The sequence below is a fragment of the Elephantulus edwardii genome, unplaced genomic scaffold, assembly GCF_000299155.1.
Source record: "Elephantulus edwardii isolate Elephantulus edwardi_28Jun2011 unplaced genomic scaffold, EleEdw1.0 scaffold00062, whole genome shotgun sequence".
Taxonomy (NCBI): domain Eukaryota; kingdom Metazoa; phylum Chordata; class Mammalia; order Macroscelidea; family Macroscelididae; genus Elephantulus; species Elephantulus edwardii.
The window spans coordinates 5,235,110-5,248,775 of record NW_006399812.1 but is presented as its reverse complement, the minus strand read 5'-3'; the positions used below and the strand labels follow the sequence as shown (position 1 = coordinate 5,248,775).

Genomic DNA, 13,666 nt, shown 5'->3' with positions numbered 1-13,666 from the left:
ATAGATAGATGGGTTGATCTCTGGATTCTCAATTCGATTCCATTGATCTATGTGTCTGTCATTGTACCAGTACCATGCTGTCTTTACCACTAAGGCAGTGTAGTAGGATTTGAAATCAGGGAGTGAGATACCTCCTACTGTTCTTCTATTCTTAAGGAGTGCTTTGCTTATTCGGGGCTAGAAAAAGTTGTTTTGTAAAATCTTTCTATATGCAGTTATTGTTATTTTCCACAATATTATTAATACTTAAGCAGAAGACTTTTAACATTTATCCTATTTTCCTTTAATTAGGAGGTCTGGTGGAGTAGTGGGTTAGGTATTGGACTGCTAAAGGAAGGGTAGAGAGCCGCTCTTGATGGGGAAGGTGAGGCAATCTGCTTGCATAAAGATTTTCTGGATTAGCTGCTCAACTCCCTGTGGATTAAGGCATCAGTTTTAATCTGTCCTATACAGTTAATTTGGGACAGAGTTTGTCAGAGATTGTGAGGAAGGCACAGGGCAGGATAGGGTTCAGATCTGTTATTCATTGGGTCGCTGTGAATGGTATTCAACTTGATGAAATTTAACAATAATTGTCAGAGTCAACAGCAGTGGAGATTCCTGTAATAATGTATTCTTAAAAAAGTTACTCATATAGGCTTATAAATACTAATTATCACACTATTATAGCGGAAATATCAAGACATTTCACAAGGGACTGGAAAGTTCTATGCTAAGTGAGCTAACTTAATCCCCTAAGGACAAACACTGTATAAAACCATTATTGTAGAAAAAGATAACTAGTAAAATGTTTATCCGAAGGGGGAGGGTAGAAGCAGAGGGGTGAGGATGTGGGGAAGGAGTAGTTATAGGTTCATACAATTTGATGGGTAGAGGGAAGGGTGGGTAATGGGTAAAGGAAATGGGAAAGAGCCTGTGTGAAAAACAGTGTATAAGAACTTTATCAGTAAATCAGTGAAGAATAAATATTTTTTAATTTTTTTACACTTTTTAAAATTTATTATTAATTTCAATGAAAATTTACAGAGACTTTGGATTTCCATTCATTCACTGTTGCACTTTTCTTTCCTCCCAACCCTCCCCCCTAGTACACTACCCTATTGGAAAAGTAAAAGAAAAATTCTTTCATTGTTTTACCATTTCATTGTTATCCATACCCTTAGGTCCACTCCACTGTGCAGCCTTCACTCTGGACTCCCGTCATGACAAAAATACTTAATCTTACATCCTTTTTATATGGTTTTCTCCCTCATCTGTTTCAATGAAGCGTACATTATTTAACCCATCTTTCTCAGACTCCCCCCAACCCACCGATGTCAGTCCTGTTTTACAAGTGGCACCATGCAGTATTTGTCCTTTAGTGACTGAGATACTTCACTCAGCATAATGTCCTCCAGGGTCACCCATTTTAAATAATATTGCATGAGTTCCTTGTTTTTCAATGCAGCATAGTATTCCCTTGTGTGAATATACCACAGCTTCTCTATCCATTCATTTAATGATGGGCACTTAGGTTTTTTCCAAGTCCTTACTATGGTGAACAAAGCTGTGATAAACATGGGTGTGCATAAAATAAATATTTTATTAAAAAAATTTTACAACGTCAGCGACTATAAACACACCTCTCTGATAGCCTCATAGTAAAGAGCTGTTGTCAGCTCCAAAGGCCATGCCTGTCTGGTGGTTAGAAGCCATCGTGGCCAGAAAGATGGAAAATCACCTTCTGTGCGATTTACTTCCACTCAAACCTCACTGGAAGGTAGCTAGAAGTCAGTTCCGAGTGGATGGCAATGAATTTTGAGTTAGCTTGCAGTCCAGGAAAATCATTGATTCTAAGTAAGTGGATGATAAAGACATTATCATCATTATTATTCTGATTGGAACACATTAAAAGGTTCAGAAAGTGAATTAGCACTAGAACTGGACAATGACTAGTGATGATAGAAGGAGAATTGATGCCTTTGAGCTGTGTTGTTGGAGAAGAGTATTGACTATACTGTGGATTGCTAAGAGAATGAAAAGTTTCACCCTAGAGAGGGTTAAACCAGGCTGCTCCTTGAAGTCAAGGATTCTGAAGCTTCCTCTGACATACTTTGGACATGTTGCAAGGTGGGACCAGACCTTGGAGAAGGGATGTTGTGCTTGGGAGGGTGGAGGAACAGCAAAGTAGAGGAAAGCCCTCAAATAGATGGATTGATACAGTGACTGGGGTAATGGGAGTAAGTGTATCAAGACATTAAGACTGGCACAGGATAGAGCCGGTTTTAGAGATGTTGTACATACGGTTGCTATGAATCTCAGGCAACTCGACAGCACATAACAACAACATCATTTATACTAGAAAGATTGGCTTACAAAAAATGTTTGTTTTTAAGCAATTACAGGTATATATTTTTTAAAAAAACTTTATTTTTTTTGTGTGTGTGTACTGTCAAATATTGTAGCTGATGTTAGATGGATCTTAGCTGAAAGCAGGGAATACCAGAAGAATGTATATCTGTGTTTCATTGATTATGCAAAGGCATTTGACTGTGTGGATCATAACAAACTGTGGCTGACTCTGAGAAGAATGGGAATCCCAGACATTTAATCGTGCTAATGCGAAACCTAGACTAGGACCAAGAGGCAGTCGTCAGGACAGAGCAGAGTAACACTGCATGGTTCAAAATTGGAAAGGGTGTACGCCAGGGATGTGTCCTATCTCCATACCTTTCAGAGCAGATTATCCGGGCGGCTGGACTCTATGAGAAGTGTGGCGTCAGGATTGGTGGAAGATCTATTAACAATCTGCGTTATGCAGATGACAGAACCCTGCTTGCTGACACTGAGGAGGACCTCATGCACTTGCTGCAGAGGGTCAAGGACTGCAGCCTTCAGTATGGACTGAGGCTCAATTTCAAAAAGACAAAGATTCTCAGCACTGGACCAATTGGTAGCATCAGGATGGATGGCGAAGAGATTAAGATTATTCACAGCTTCAGTTTGCTCGGCTCCAAGAGCAACACTCTTGGCACCAGCAGCCAGGAAATAAAAAAATGTATTGTGATAGGAAAGTCTGCTGTTAGGGACCTCTCTAAAGTACTCAAGAGCAACGGTGTCTCTCTGGAGACTAAGGTGTGCCTGATACAGGCCATGGTCTTTGCAATTACTTGTTATGCATCAGAGAGTTGGACAATGACTAGGGAGGACAGAAGGAGAATTGATGCCTTTGAGCTGTGGTGCTGGAGAAGAGTATTGAATGTACCATGGACTGCCAAGAAAACAGATTCATCCTGGAGAGGATCAAACCAAGCTACTCCTTGGAGGCAAGGATTCTGGGGCTTCGTGTGACATATTTTGGACATCTTGTAAGGAGAGACCGGTCCTTGGAGAGGGACATCATGCTTGGTAGGGTGGAGGGATGGCGCAAGAGGGCAAGACCCTTTATGAGGTGGATTGATTCAATGACTGGGGCAATCGGGATGGGTGTGTCAGAGGCAATGCGATTGGCACAGGATAGAACAGGGTTTCGGGCTGTTGTACATAGGGTCGCTATGAGTTGCAAATGACTCGACGGCACATAACAACAACAACAACAATAACAATAAACGTGAAATTGGATCTGACTGGTACAGGAGGAGATTACCTCTCCTTCTCCAGCAGAGCATCTGCTGGATTCCAACTGCATACTTCTAGGATTGCAGTGTAGCTTCTTGCCACTAGGCCACCAGAGGTTCACAGGTATATTTTTATAATAATAAATTTCTGCTGAAACTTTGCAAAAGAATTAAAGTCTATTAGTTTGGTGTCATCTCATCCGACAGGGTCACCAGGCGTGGTCAGCCCACCCACACTGTTAAGTGACTACTGCTGCTGGGGTGCTCAGTCCAATGGTCAAAGTTTGCCCAGTGCTGACCACACCCGAACTCAAAGCGAGTTCCTGCTTCCCAACGTCCGGCGAGGACAGAGTTAACCAAAGGCTCCTCCCACAGGGGAGGAGCCAAAGTGGAGAGCGCCTCGGCTGCCGCGATGCCCCCCCCATCAGCGTTAGTGCGCATGTGCGCCGCGCTGGGGGGACGGGGTCGGACTCCGCAATGGCGGCCTGCATGTTCTACTGCAAGCTATTGGCTTCCGCTGCCCTTCGGAACCATGGCGCTAGGACAACGCTACGGGCCGCCACCCAGGTACTATGGATCAGCCTTCTCTGTCGTTGAGAGGCGGCAAAAAAAAGGGGTGAGGTGGGGGAGCTGGCGATTATGGGCGAGGTGTCAGTTCTCTTGTGGTGACATTTCTCGGGTGCCCTGGTCGGCTTACGGGCGACTTGCCCGGAGTGCTGGTTCCTGGAGCGAGCGGGCCTCTGCCTGTGCCTCTCTCCTCCCGTCTGAGGAGCCCTTGCCGTGCCCCGCGGCTCCCCGGCGGCTCCCGAGGGGCCTCTTGGGCTCCGGGGGGAGGTCGGGGCCAGAGCCCTCAGTGGGGATGGGAGAATGCCCTTCACTTGCACTCTGCTGCCCCCCGGGAGCTGTCACAGATGTGAGTGACTTCCAAGGACCTGGAGTCCTAGCTGACTTTTCTCGGGGAGGCAGGACAATGGCTTTTCCACAAGTAGTTGCGAACTGCGTTGTTTTTAGAGTGCCTGGTGATGGGGTGCTTCTCAGCATAGTGAGTAGGGAAGTTAAGGATGTCATCTTAAGGATCACTTCCTTTTTTGCATAGAACATAGAAGAATAGCCACAGGTTTGGTGTCTTGTTTTTGAAGCGCTTTGATTGTCATCATCCCATTGAGATTGTTCAGCTACCTGATAAAGGAGTCCTTAACCCCATAAATGAGCAAGTTGTCCCAATCAGACCATATCATTTGGGACAGGTCACCTAAGGTCGAAGCTGAGGTTTCATTGCAGAACTCTCCTAAGCCCAGGTCAGCTGTACAACTTCTTCAGGATTGGCCCGTTTCCCCAGCTGTTGACACCTAGAACTTGTGGAGGGCAACAGAAGTTTTATGGTGCCCTGGGAGCTAACGTCCCAGATGTTAATTTATTAATGGGTACTGATTTTTGAAAAACAAGCTAGCCTTAATTTCAGCCCAGAGGTACATGAGTTCTGTGAATTGGCATCTCGCAAAAGCTAATTGGTTTTTTTTTTTTTAGCTTTGAATTTTTTCTTAAACATTTTAAAGGATGGGGAATTGGCGAACAGATATATTTTCATTATAAGTTTCATTTCTTTTCTGAAATAAAAAACAAGACCACAAATCAAAACCTCATTGCTATGGAGTTTGGACTGTCTCAGAAGGGGGCCTTCCAGTGGTTTTTGACAGGTTGTAAATTGCACAGGTACCCTTTCAGGGTAGCTGGTGAATTAGAACTGTCAAGAGGCTTGACCTTTGGATTAGCAGTCTCATTACCTATGGACTATGCAGTCAGAGGTTCCTTTATTCCTTTTGAAATGATTAAAAGTCTTTGTACCTTCATATGGAAATGTCAGGTAGTCAAATACTGCTTTTGTGGATGAGGACACAGCAGAGTTGAGGAAATTTCTTCTGGACACACTTTGAGTTTAGAAAGTTAGTTTAGTGTAATTCTCAGAATCTTACAGTTTCTAACCTTATTAGAGTGTGTCTTTGATGAAAAGATATTTTGCAAGCAGATTAAATTGCTAAGAGTTTTTAAAAAATTGTCGTGTCTCACATTCCTCAGTAATCTTACGCTTTGAAGAAGTGATTGTTCCTAATATTTTGGTAGAAATTATAAAAAATAAAATGCAAAAAATAACAAACATCTATCTTAGAAGAAGTACAGCCAGAATATTCCTTAGAAGCAAAACTTTTGATTTTGTTTTACATAGTTGTCAGGAGGAGCCAGTGCTTGGAAAGGGGCATTATGTGTGGAGAAATAGAAGGTAAACTAAAGAGGAAGACCCTTAATGAGATAGATTGATACAGTGGTTGCAACAATGAATTTAAGCACACTACATAGTGAGGATGGTGACAGGACTGGACAGAGTTACCATGAATCAGCTTGACACTTGCAGCACCAACATTATTCATAATACTTGTTTTGGCAATGAAGGAATTTTAGCGAGGAATAAGTGACTAGGAATAGGATGCAACCCTGGATGGGTTCATCAGTTTCTGCCAACAAATATACAAAACTGCTCCCTGGCCAACTGACTAGAAGTTGATCCAGCAAACTGGAAATTATCAAACAATGTAATTAATATGACATGCGGGTAAAATCCAGGGAACTGCCAGAAATTCAAACTGAGTTCAGAAGAGACTATGGTACCAGGGCTATAATTGCTGACTGATGTCAGATGGATCTTGGCAGAAAGCAGAGAGTGCCAGCAGAATGTCTACTTGTCTTTTAGTGACTATGCAAAGATATTTGACTGTGTAGATCATAAGAAATTATGGCTAACACTTCTGAGAAGAATGGGAATCCCAGAACACTAAATTGTGCTCCTACCAAACCTACACTTACACCAAGAAGCAGTTGCTAGACAGCACAGAACACTGCATGTTTTAAGATTGGAAAAATATGCACAGGGTTGTCTCCTTTCTCTATTCCTATTTAGGCTGTATGCTGAGAAAATAATTTGAGAAGTTTGATTGTGTCAAGAAAAATATGCTACCATATTTGGAGAAAGACTCATCAACAACTTATGCTATTCAGATGTTATGGCCTTACTTGCAGAAAGTAGAAGATATTTGAAGCACTTGCTGCAGAAGATCAAAGACTACAGTCATCACTCTGGATTAAATGACAGCATCAGAAAAACAAAAATCCTCCCTCTTGGATCAATAGGCAACATCTTGATAAAAGGAGAAAATGTTGATGTTGTCAAGGATTTAGTTTTATTTGGATCCACAATCAATACTTTTGGTAGCAGCAGTCAAGAAATAAAAAGATGTGTTGCTCTGGGGATATCTGTTTTCAAGGAACTCTCCAGAATGCTAAAGAGCAAGGATATGGGTATAAAGACTAAGGTGCACCTCATCCAAGCCATACTATTTTTAGTTATTTGCTATGCATCTGAAAGTTGGACAATGAATAAAGAAACCTGAGGGAAAAGAATTCTTGCCTTTGAATTGTCCTGTTGGACCAAAGTATTGAATATACTGTGGATTGCCAAAAGAACAAATCTGTCTTGAAAGAAAGAAGTACAGCCAGATTGCTCCTTAGAGGCAAGGATGGTGAAATTTCATCTTTCTTACTTTGGGCATATTTTCAAGAGGAACTTGTCCTTGAGCAAAGACATCATGCTGAGAAAGGTAGAAGGTCAGTCAGAAAGAGAAAAAAGACTTTCAGTGAGATGGATTGACACAGTGATTGTCACAGTGGACTTGAGCATGACAGTGATTGTAAGGATAGAATAAGATAGGACAGGGTTCAGATTTGTTGTTATGTGGTTGCTGTGGAGCAAAATAGATTCCAAAGTACTTAGCAACAAAAAGGGTGTTGTGATAGGAGTCATCATCGCCTTCTTTTCTTTTTTTTTTTCTTTTAAATTAATTTTAATCAAAGTTTACAGAGACTTAGGGTTTCTATTAATTTACTGTTGCACTTTTCTCCCTGCCCATTCCTCCCCCCCAATTCGCTCTTCCATTTGAAAGATGTGAGTCTTCTAAATGGTACTATCAAGAAAGAAATATTTTAAGTTTGAGAACCTTGGAATTGTTCAACAGTAAAAGTTGGAAATTCAAATAATAACAGTTCTCAGCTGATAATTTTTCATAGTATGACTTCTGATGGTACAAGAAGGGAAATATCAAAGTACTTAAGGTATTAAAAAGTTTCTATCTTGTTAGAAAAGCCATGAGTAATAGCTTATGAATAATAATGGTTTTGAAAGAAGCTATAAAATCTTGAATTTTAGGTCAAGCTTACCTGTGACCTTGTGAAAGAAAAAGTCTAGTTGGTATAATTGTTGGAAACAAAATGTCACCTAACATCTGTATTGTTTGTTGTTGTTATGTGCCATCGAGTTGCTTGTGACTCATAGTGACCCTATGTACAACAGCTCTGAACCTTGCTGTATCTTGAACCAACCTCAGTGTCTCCCCAGTCACTGAGTCAATCCCTCTCATCCAGGGTCATCCCTCTGTGCTTTCCCTCCTCCTTTCCAAGCATGATGTCTTTCTCCAAGGACTGGTCCTTCCTTGCAACATGAGCAAAGTATATCAGATGAAGCTTTAAAATCCTTGCATCCAAATAGCTGCTTGGTTTCACCCTTTCTAGGATAAACCTGTCTATTCCCCTAACAGTTGTGGTATTTTCAACACCTCTGTTGCCTTCACCTAAATATGTTAACATTTGGCCACAGTTGATTTATTTTAAAAAATTGTCTGTTTATAAAATGAAATACATTATTTTTACTACTGCCTTTTTAAAAATCTTTTCTTATTTATTTTATTTTTATTATTTTGTGTGCGTGTACCGTCAAATTGGATCTGATTGGTACAGGAGGAGATTGTCCCTCCTCCAGCAGAGCATCTGGTGAATTCAATCTGCGCACCTCTGGGATTGCAGTGCAGCTTCTTGACCAGAGCTCCTACTGCTGCCTTTTGAAAAGAAATTATAATTGCTATGACTCTTCTTCCTGAGATATTTCTTTATATATCTCATATCTATCTCTATCTCATCTATCTTTAGAACAGAAACATTCTTCTAGGTAGTCATAACATAGACATCATAGTTAGGAAATTTAACATTGACTAAATAAATAAATGAATATTTAGGAAGTTCTAATGGTTTAGTGGTAAGGAGTTGCTCTGCCGGGTCATGCCTGCTCTAACGCAAGCAGTTCAAATTTACCAGCTGCTCTATGGAAGAAAGAGGAACAGTCAACTCCTGTGTGATTTATTGTTGTTGTTAAGGTGTCATCAAGTTTGACTCCTAACGATCTGAACCTTGGATAACAGATTGTTGAGCAGTTTCCCCCAATCCTGTTCACACATTCTTCTTCATAGGGTCCAGCTTCTTGAACGATTTGCTCGGTATATAGATTGAATAGGCAGGGAGAAAGGATACAATGATGATGCACACCTTTCCTGATTTTAAACTATGCAGTGTTTCCTTGCTTTGTTCAGACAGCAGCTTCTAGGTACAGGTTTCATATGAGCATAATTAAGTATTCTGAGATTCCCATTTTGGTCAGAGTCAGCCATAGCTTGTTGTGATCCACATAGTCAAAAGCCTTTGCATAGTCAATGAGGCACAGATAGACATTCTTCTGGTATTTTCTACTTTCAGCCATTATCCATCTGACAACAGTAGTAATATCCTTATTGCCACAATGTCTTCAAACCTGGCTTATGGCAGTTCTTTGTCAGTGTACTGCTCTGTTTTTGGATGATCTTCAGCAATATTTTGCGTGCATTGTTATTTTTATTATTGTTAGGTGCCATCGAGTTGAGTACGACTGATTTGTGAACAATGAACAAAAGATTTGAACCTAGTCCTGTCCTGTGCCATCCTCACACTTCCTGACACACAGGAGCCCATTGCAGCAGTCACCCTGTCAATCCTTCTGGTTGAAGGTCTTCATCTTCTTCGCCAACCCTCCACCCTTCCCAACATCATGTCCCTCTCTGAAGAATAGTACCTCCTAGCAATATGTTCAAACTATGTAAGGCGAAGCCTCGTCTTTCTTGCCACCAAAGAGCACTCCGGCTGCACTCTCTCCAAGATATATCTGTTTGTTCTCTTGGCCGTCCACGGGATGTTCATTGCTCTTCTCCAACAAAAGGTTGTTTGCATATGATAGTAATATTGCTCATTAAATTCCATATCCTGTTGCATCACCTTTCTTGAGAATGGGAACAAATAGTGATCTCTTCCTGTCATTTGGCCAAGTAGCTGCCCTATAAATTTCCTTTTATAAAATGGTAAGCACATCCAGGGTATGTTAGTTGAAACATGCCTATATGATTTGCAGCTTCTGAAAACATATTGGAGGATCAGCTGTAAGTGTGTTCTGACTGAATGGTACAGGAATAATGAACTCCATAGCTAAGACTGAGTCTATCCTAATCTTTATTTGCCCCTTTAACACCAGGCAACACTTCCATCATATGTTGTGGTATTGGTTAGGTGCCATTGAGTCAACTATGACTTCTGGCAACCCTGTGAACAACAGATCTGAACCTTGCCCTCCCCTGTGACTTCCTCATCATCTCTGATATACTCGAGCCCATTGTTATGGTGACTGTGTCAGTCCATCGTGTTGAAGGCTTTTTTTCTCTCCTTCATTGACCCTTTACCATTGCAAGCGTAATGTCTTTTTCCAAGGAATTGCCCCTCCTAACAACATGCCCAAACTATGTGGGACGTTGTCACCATTCTTGCCTCTTAGGAGCACCCTGTTTGTACTTTGTCCAAGATAGGTCTATTTGTTCTTTTGGCAGTTCATGGAATATTTAGTACTCTTCTCCAGTACCACAGCTCAAAGACAACAGTTTTCTTATGCCATTCTTATTTTACCCAGCTTTCAGATGCATAGCCAGTAGACACTCAGAGTATTTGTGTGAAAGACTTTTTGTCAGACGTGCGTTTGGTACTTGATGTTGTTGTTAGGTGATATCCAGCCCGTTCTGACTCACAGCAACTTTATGTACGGCAGAATGAAGTGGTGCTTGATCTCATGTCATACTCGTGATGCAAGTGAAAGCCACACTGTCAGCCCATCTCATTGAAGGTTGTTTTCTTTTTTTACTGACCTACCTATGTGACATCCTCTTCTGGGGATTGGTCCTTCCTGATAACATGCTTAAAAGATAAGAGTTAGAATCTTGCAGTCTTTGCCATCAAGGAATGTTCTGGCTGTACTCCTGTTTATTCTTTGGGCAGTAATATGGTATGTTCAGTTTTCTTTGCAAACACCATTGTTCTTTTAATCTCCAAATCATCGTCACCATCTTTGCTAATATCATCTTCATTAGTCTTCCTTATTCATTGTCCTGCTTTCTTTTGTATATGCGGCAGTTGATGATTTTCAGACACTTGGGAAATGATAGAGGAACAATAGAAAAAACTTTGGTGTAAAAGAGAGGATTGGTTTTGGCTTTGCAGAATTTGCTATTATGGTAGGAATGCCCTTTAGGTTTTTGAAATAGGAAAATTAGAATTCATTGCCAATACATTGGTTACAATGCATTGTGACTTTAGAGGATAGAGTAGAACTGCCTCATGGGCTTTGAAGGATGTAATCCTTAGACTGCCATATTTTTCTTCTGTGGAAGTGGCTGATTGGTTTGAACCACTAACCTTTTGCTTAGCAGCTGAGTGCTAACCCGAGGGTTAACCTGAATCACCAGGATTCCTGTAAAATGATGATCTCTAACTCATTGCTGTCCACATAGTTCCGACAACCCTCCACCTGGTTTCTGCGATTGTAAACCTTAATGAGGAGAGCCTGCCAATCTTACTTCTGTGGTGTCTCTATGGATTTGGACTTCAGGACATGTGTATCCTTTGATTTAGCAGCACAACACTCTTTGGACTATGCAACCAGAGATCCTATATGGAAATGTAATGAAAGTCAAACTAAAGATAAGGACTAGAGGTGATAAATAGTTAAAGGCTACAAGATTAATGTTCAATATTTAACTGGTAAATAAGTTCTTAGTTGTATGTTATGTTGCAATTCAGATACTTTGAATATTATATTTTGATGATTTAACAAAATTTCATTGTAAAGAGCTACATATTAGGTAAAAACAAAGTATTTTGAGAAAATTCACTGTCAAATCACTGTCATATAAATATGTCCCTAATTTCTCTAGGTTCTGGGAAGTTCTGGATTGTTTAATAACCATGGGCTTCAAGTACAGCAGCAACAGCAAAGGAACCTCGCCCTACATGAATACCTGAGCATGGAATTGCTGCAAGAAGCTGGTATCTCTGTTCCCAAAGGACACGTGGCTAAATCACCAGATGAAGCATTTGCAATTGCTAAAAAATTAGGTACTAAATTGAAAAAAACTCATGCTACCTTGCCCTGGGAAGTTTGCTAAGATACGAACTTTATTTTTGATTCACAGCAATGTTTAACTTTCACCTTTTAAAAAGAAATATTACTCACTAAAAAGAGAAGGTGGAACTTTATAACTAAATTCTAAAATTCTGAAAATGTGGTTAAGTAACAAGTAATTTATTTTCACAGCAGAAAGCAGTCAGCCTGTTTTGATTTTTTTTTTTTTTTAGTCTGAAAATTCTATTTACTACTTTGTGGTGTTAAAGGATAATAAAGGACCCCTGATGGTGTAGTGAGTTAAGCATTGAGTCATTTATTGAAAGGTTGGTAGTTTAAATCCACTAGCCACTCTATGGTGAAAAATGAGGTGGTCTGATTCAGTAAGGAGTCATGCATAGTCGTAGAAACCCTATGGGGCATTTCTTCTCTATCCTGTATGGTTGTTCAGTTCAGCTCATTGCCATTGAGTTGGAACCAACCCAAAGCTGACTCTTCAGTGGTTCTCAAAGGCTGTGAATGTGGGTGATTGCTCACCTTTCTCCTGAAGAGCACCTGGTGAGTTTGAACCTCCTGTGTTTGGGTTGGCAGTGTAACCCCTTACCCATTAAACCACCAGAGCTCCCTAAGTGGTTATTGCAGATAAGAACTGACTTGACAGCTGTGGAGTTGCAGGTGGTGACTACAAATCTCCCTGCTGTCTAGTTGATTTCTACTGATACCCACTCTGTAGTTCGGTGTAGAATGGCTTCATAAGGTTTCCAAGGCCACAGCTTTCATGGAATCCCACTGCACTGTCTGCTTTGGAGCTGCTGGTGTGTTTGAACCACTTTCATTACTAGGACACCCGTGCTCCTTGTAACTGTTCAGGGAAATGATGAAGAAAGGACATCTTAGCTGTCCATATGGTTGTAAAGAGAGGTCTCATATTTTGACCCTTTCTGACAACAGTGCTCACTTTCTAACCTGAGTCAGAACTGAGCTACATGTGGGCCAGACTATTGATTTCCTGTCATACTGGGGAGACAGGGAAGGTCACAACCACTGAGACTTCCTGCTGATTCACTGCCTCTGAAATAACTTCAGATATTTTCCCTAGTGTGCCATACAGAGTTTATAATTTTCATATGTGTCGTGATGTGAAAAAAATTGAGATTCACCACACTGGAGGCAAATTTTACCTGTTGTGAATAATTGAGGTTAGAAATGGAGGCATGGTTAAACAAACCCAAAAATAATTCTAAAATTTTTAAAAGATATATAAAGCGTGTAAGAGCCTACAAAATGATCAGCTGGAAAATTATGGAGTGATTTTTCAATTAGATGATTGGTAAGTACAGAGAAGTGAAATAGTTATATTTGAGGTTAGTGTTAAACAGCACGTTACTCTTACTGCTACTAGATAAGGGAAATATGATATCAGTAATGCAATTGATGAAATGTCTTAAATTTTTTGTAGAAATGTTGCTTTGACTCTGCTGCAGTGAAAGTTAAATATCCAGTTGGGTAAATATATGCAAATAGTGCTGACTAACGTGTTAGCCTTGAGAGAGATTTTTTTTTTTTAAAATTTTATTTTATTATTTTTGTGTGCATGTACCGTCAAATCAGATCTGACTGGTGTAGGAGGAGATTGTCCCTCCTTACTCGGCAGAGCATCTGGTGGATTCGAACCGTTCGCCTCTGGGATTGTAGTTGCAGCTCCTTGCCACTAGGCCAC

At 40.6% G+C, this 13,666-nt stretch overlaps 1 protein-coding gene across 1 annotated transcript in view; it reads left to right on the top strand.

Annotated features, from left to right (window-relative positions):
• Positions 1–4,058: 4,058 nt before the first annotated feature.
• The window catches only part of SUCLA2 (succinate-CoA ligase, ADP-forming, beta subunit), a 48,368-nt gene continuing 38,760 nt past the window's right edge, over positions 4,059–13,666 (top strand). Inside the window, exons 1-2 of the mRNA XM_006887807.1 lie at positions 4,059–4,163; positions 11,759–11,939. Of these exons, the coding sequence (XP_006887869.1) occupies positions 4,074–4,163; positions 11,759–11,939 (271 nt within the window). The 5' untranslated portion in view covers positions 4,059–4,073. The remainder of the gene's footprint in view (positions 4,164–11,758; positions 11,940–13,666) is intronic.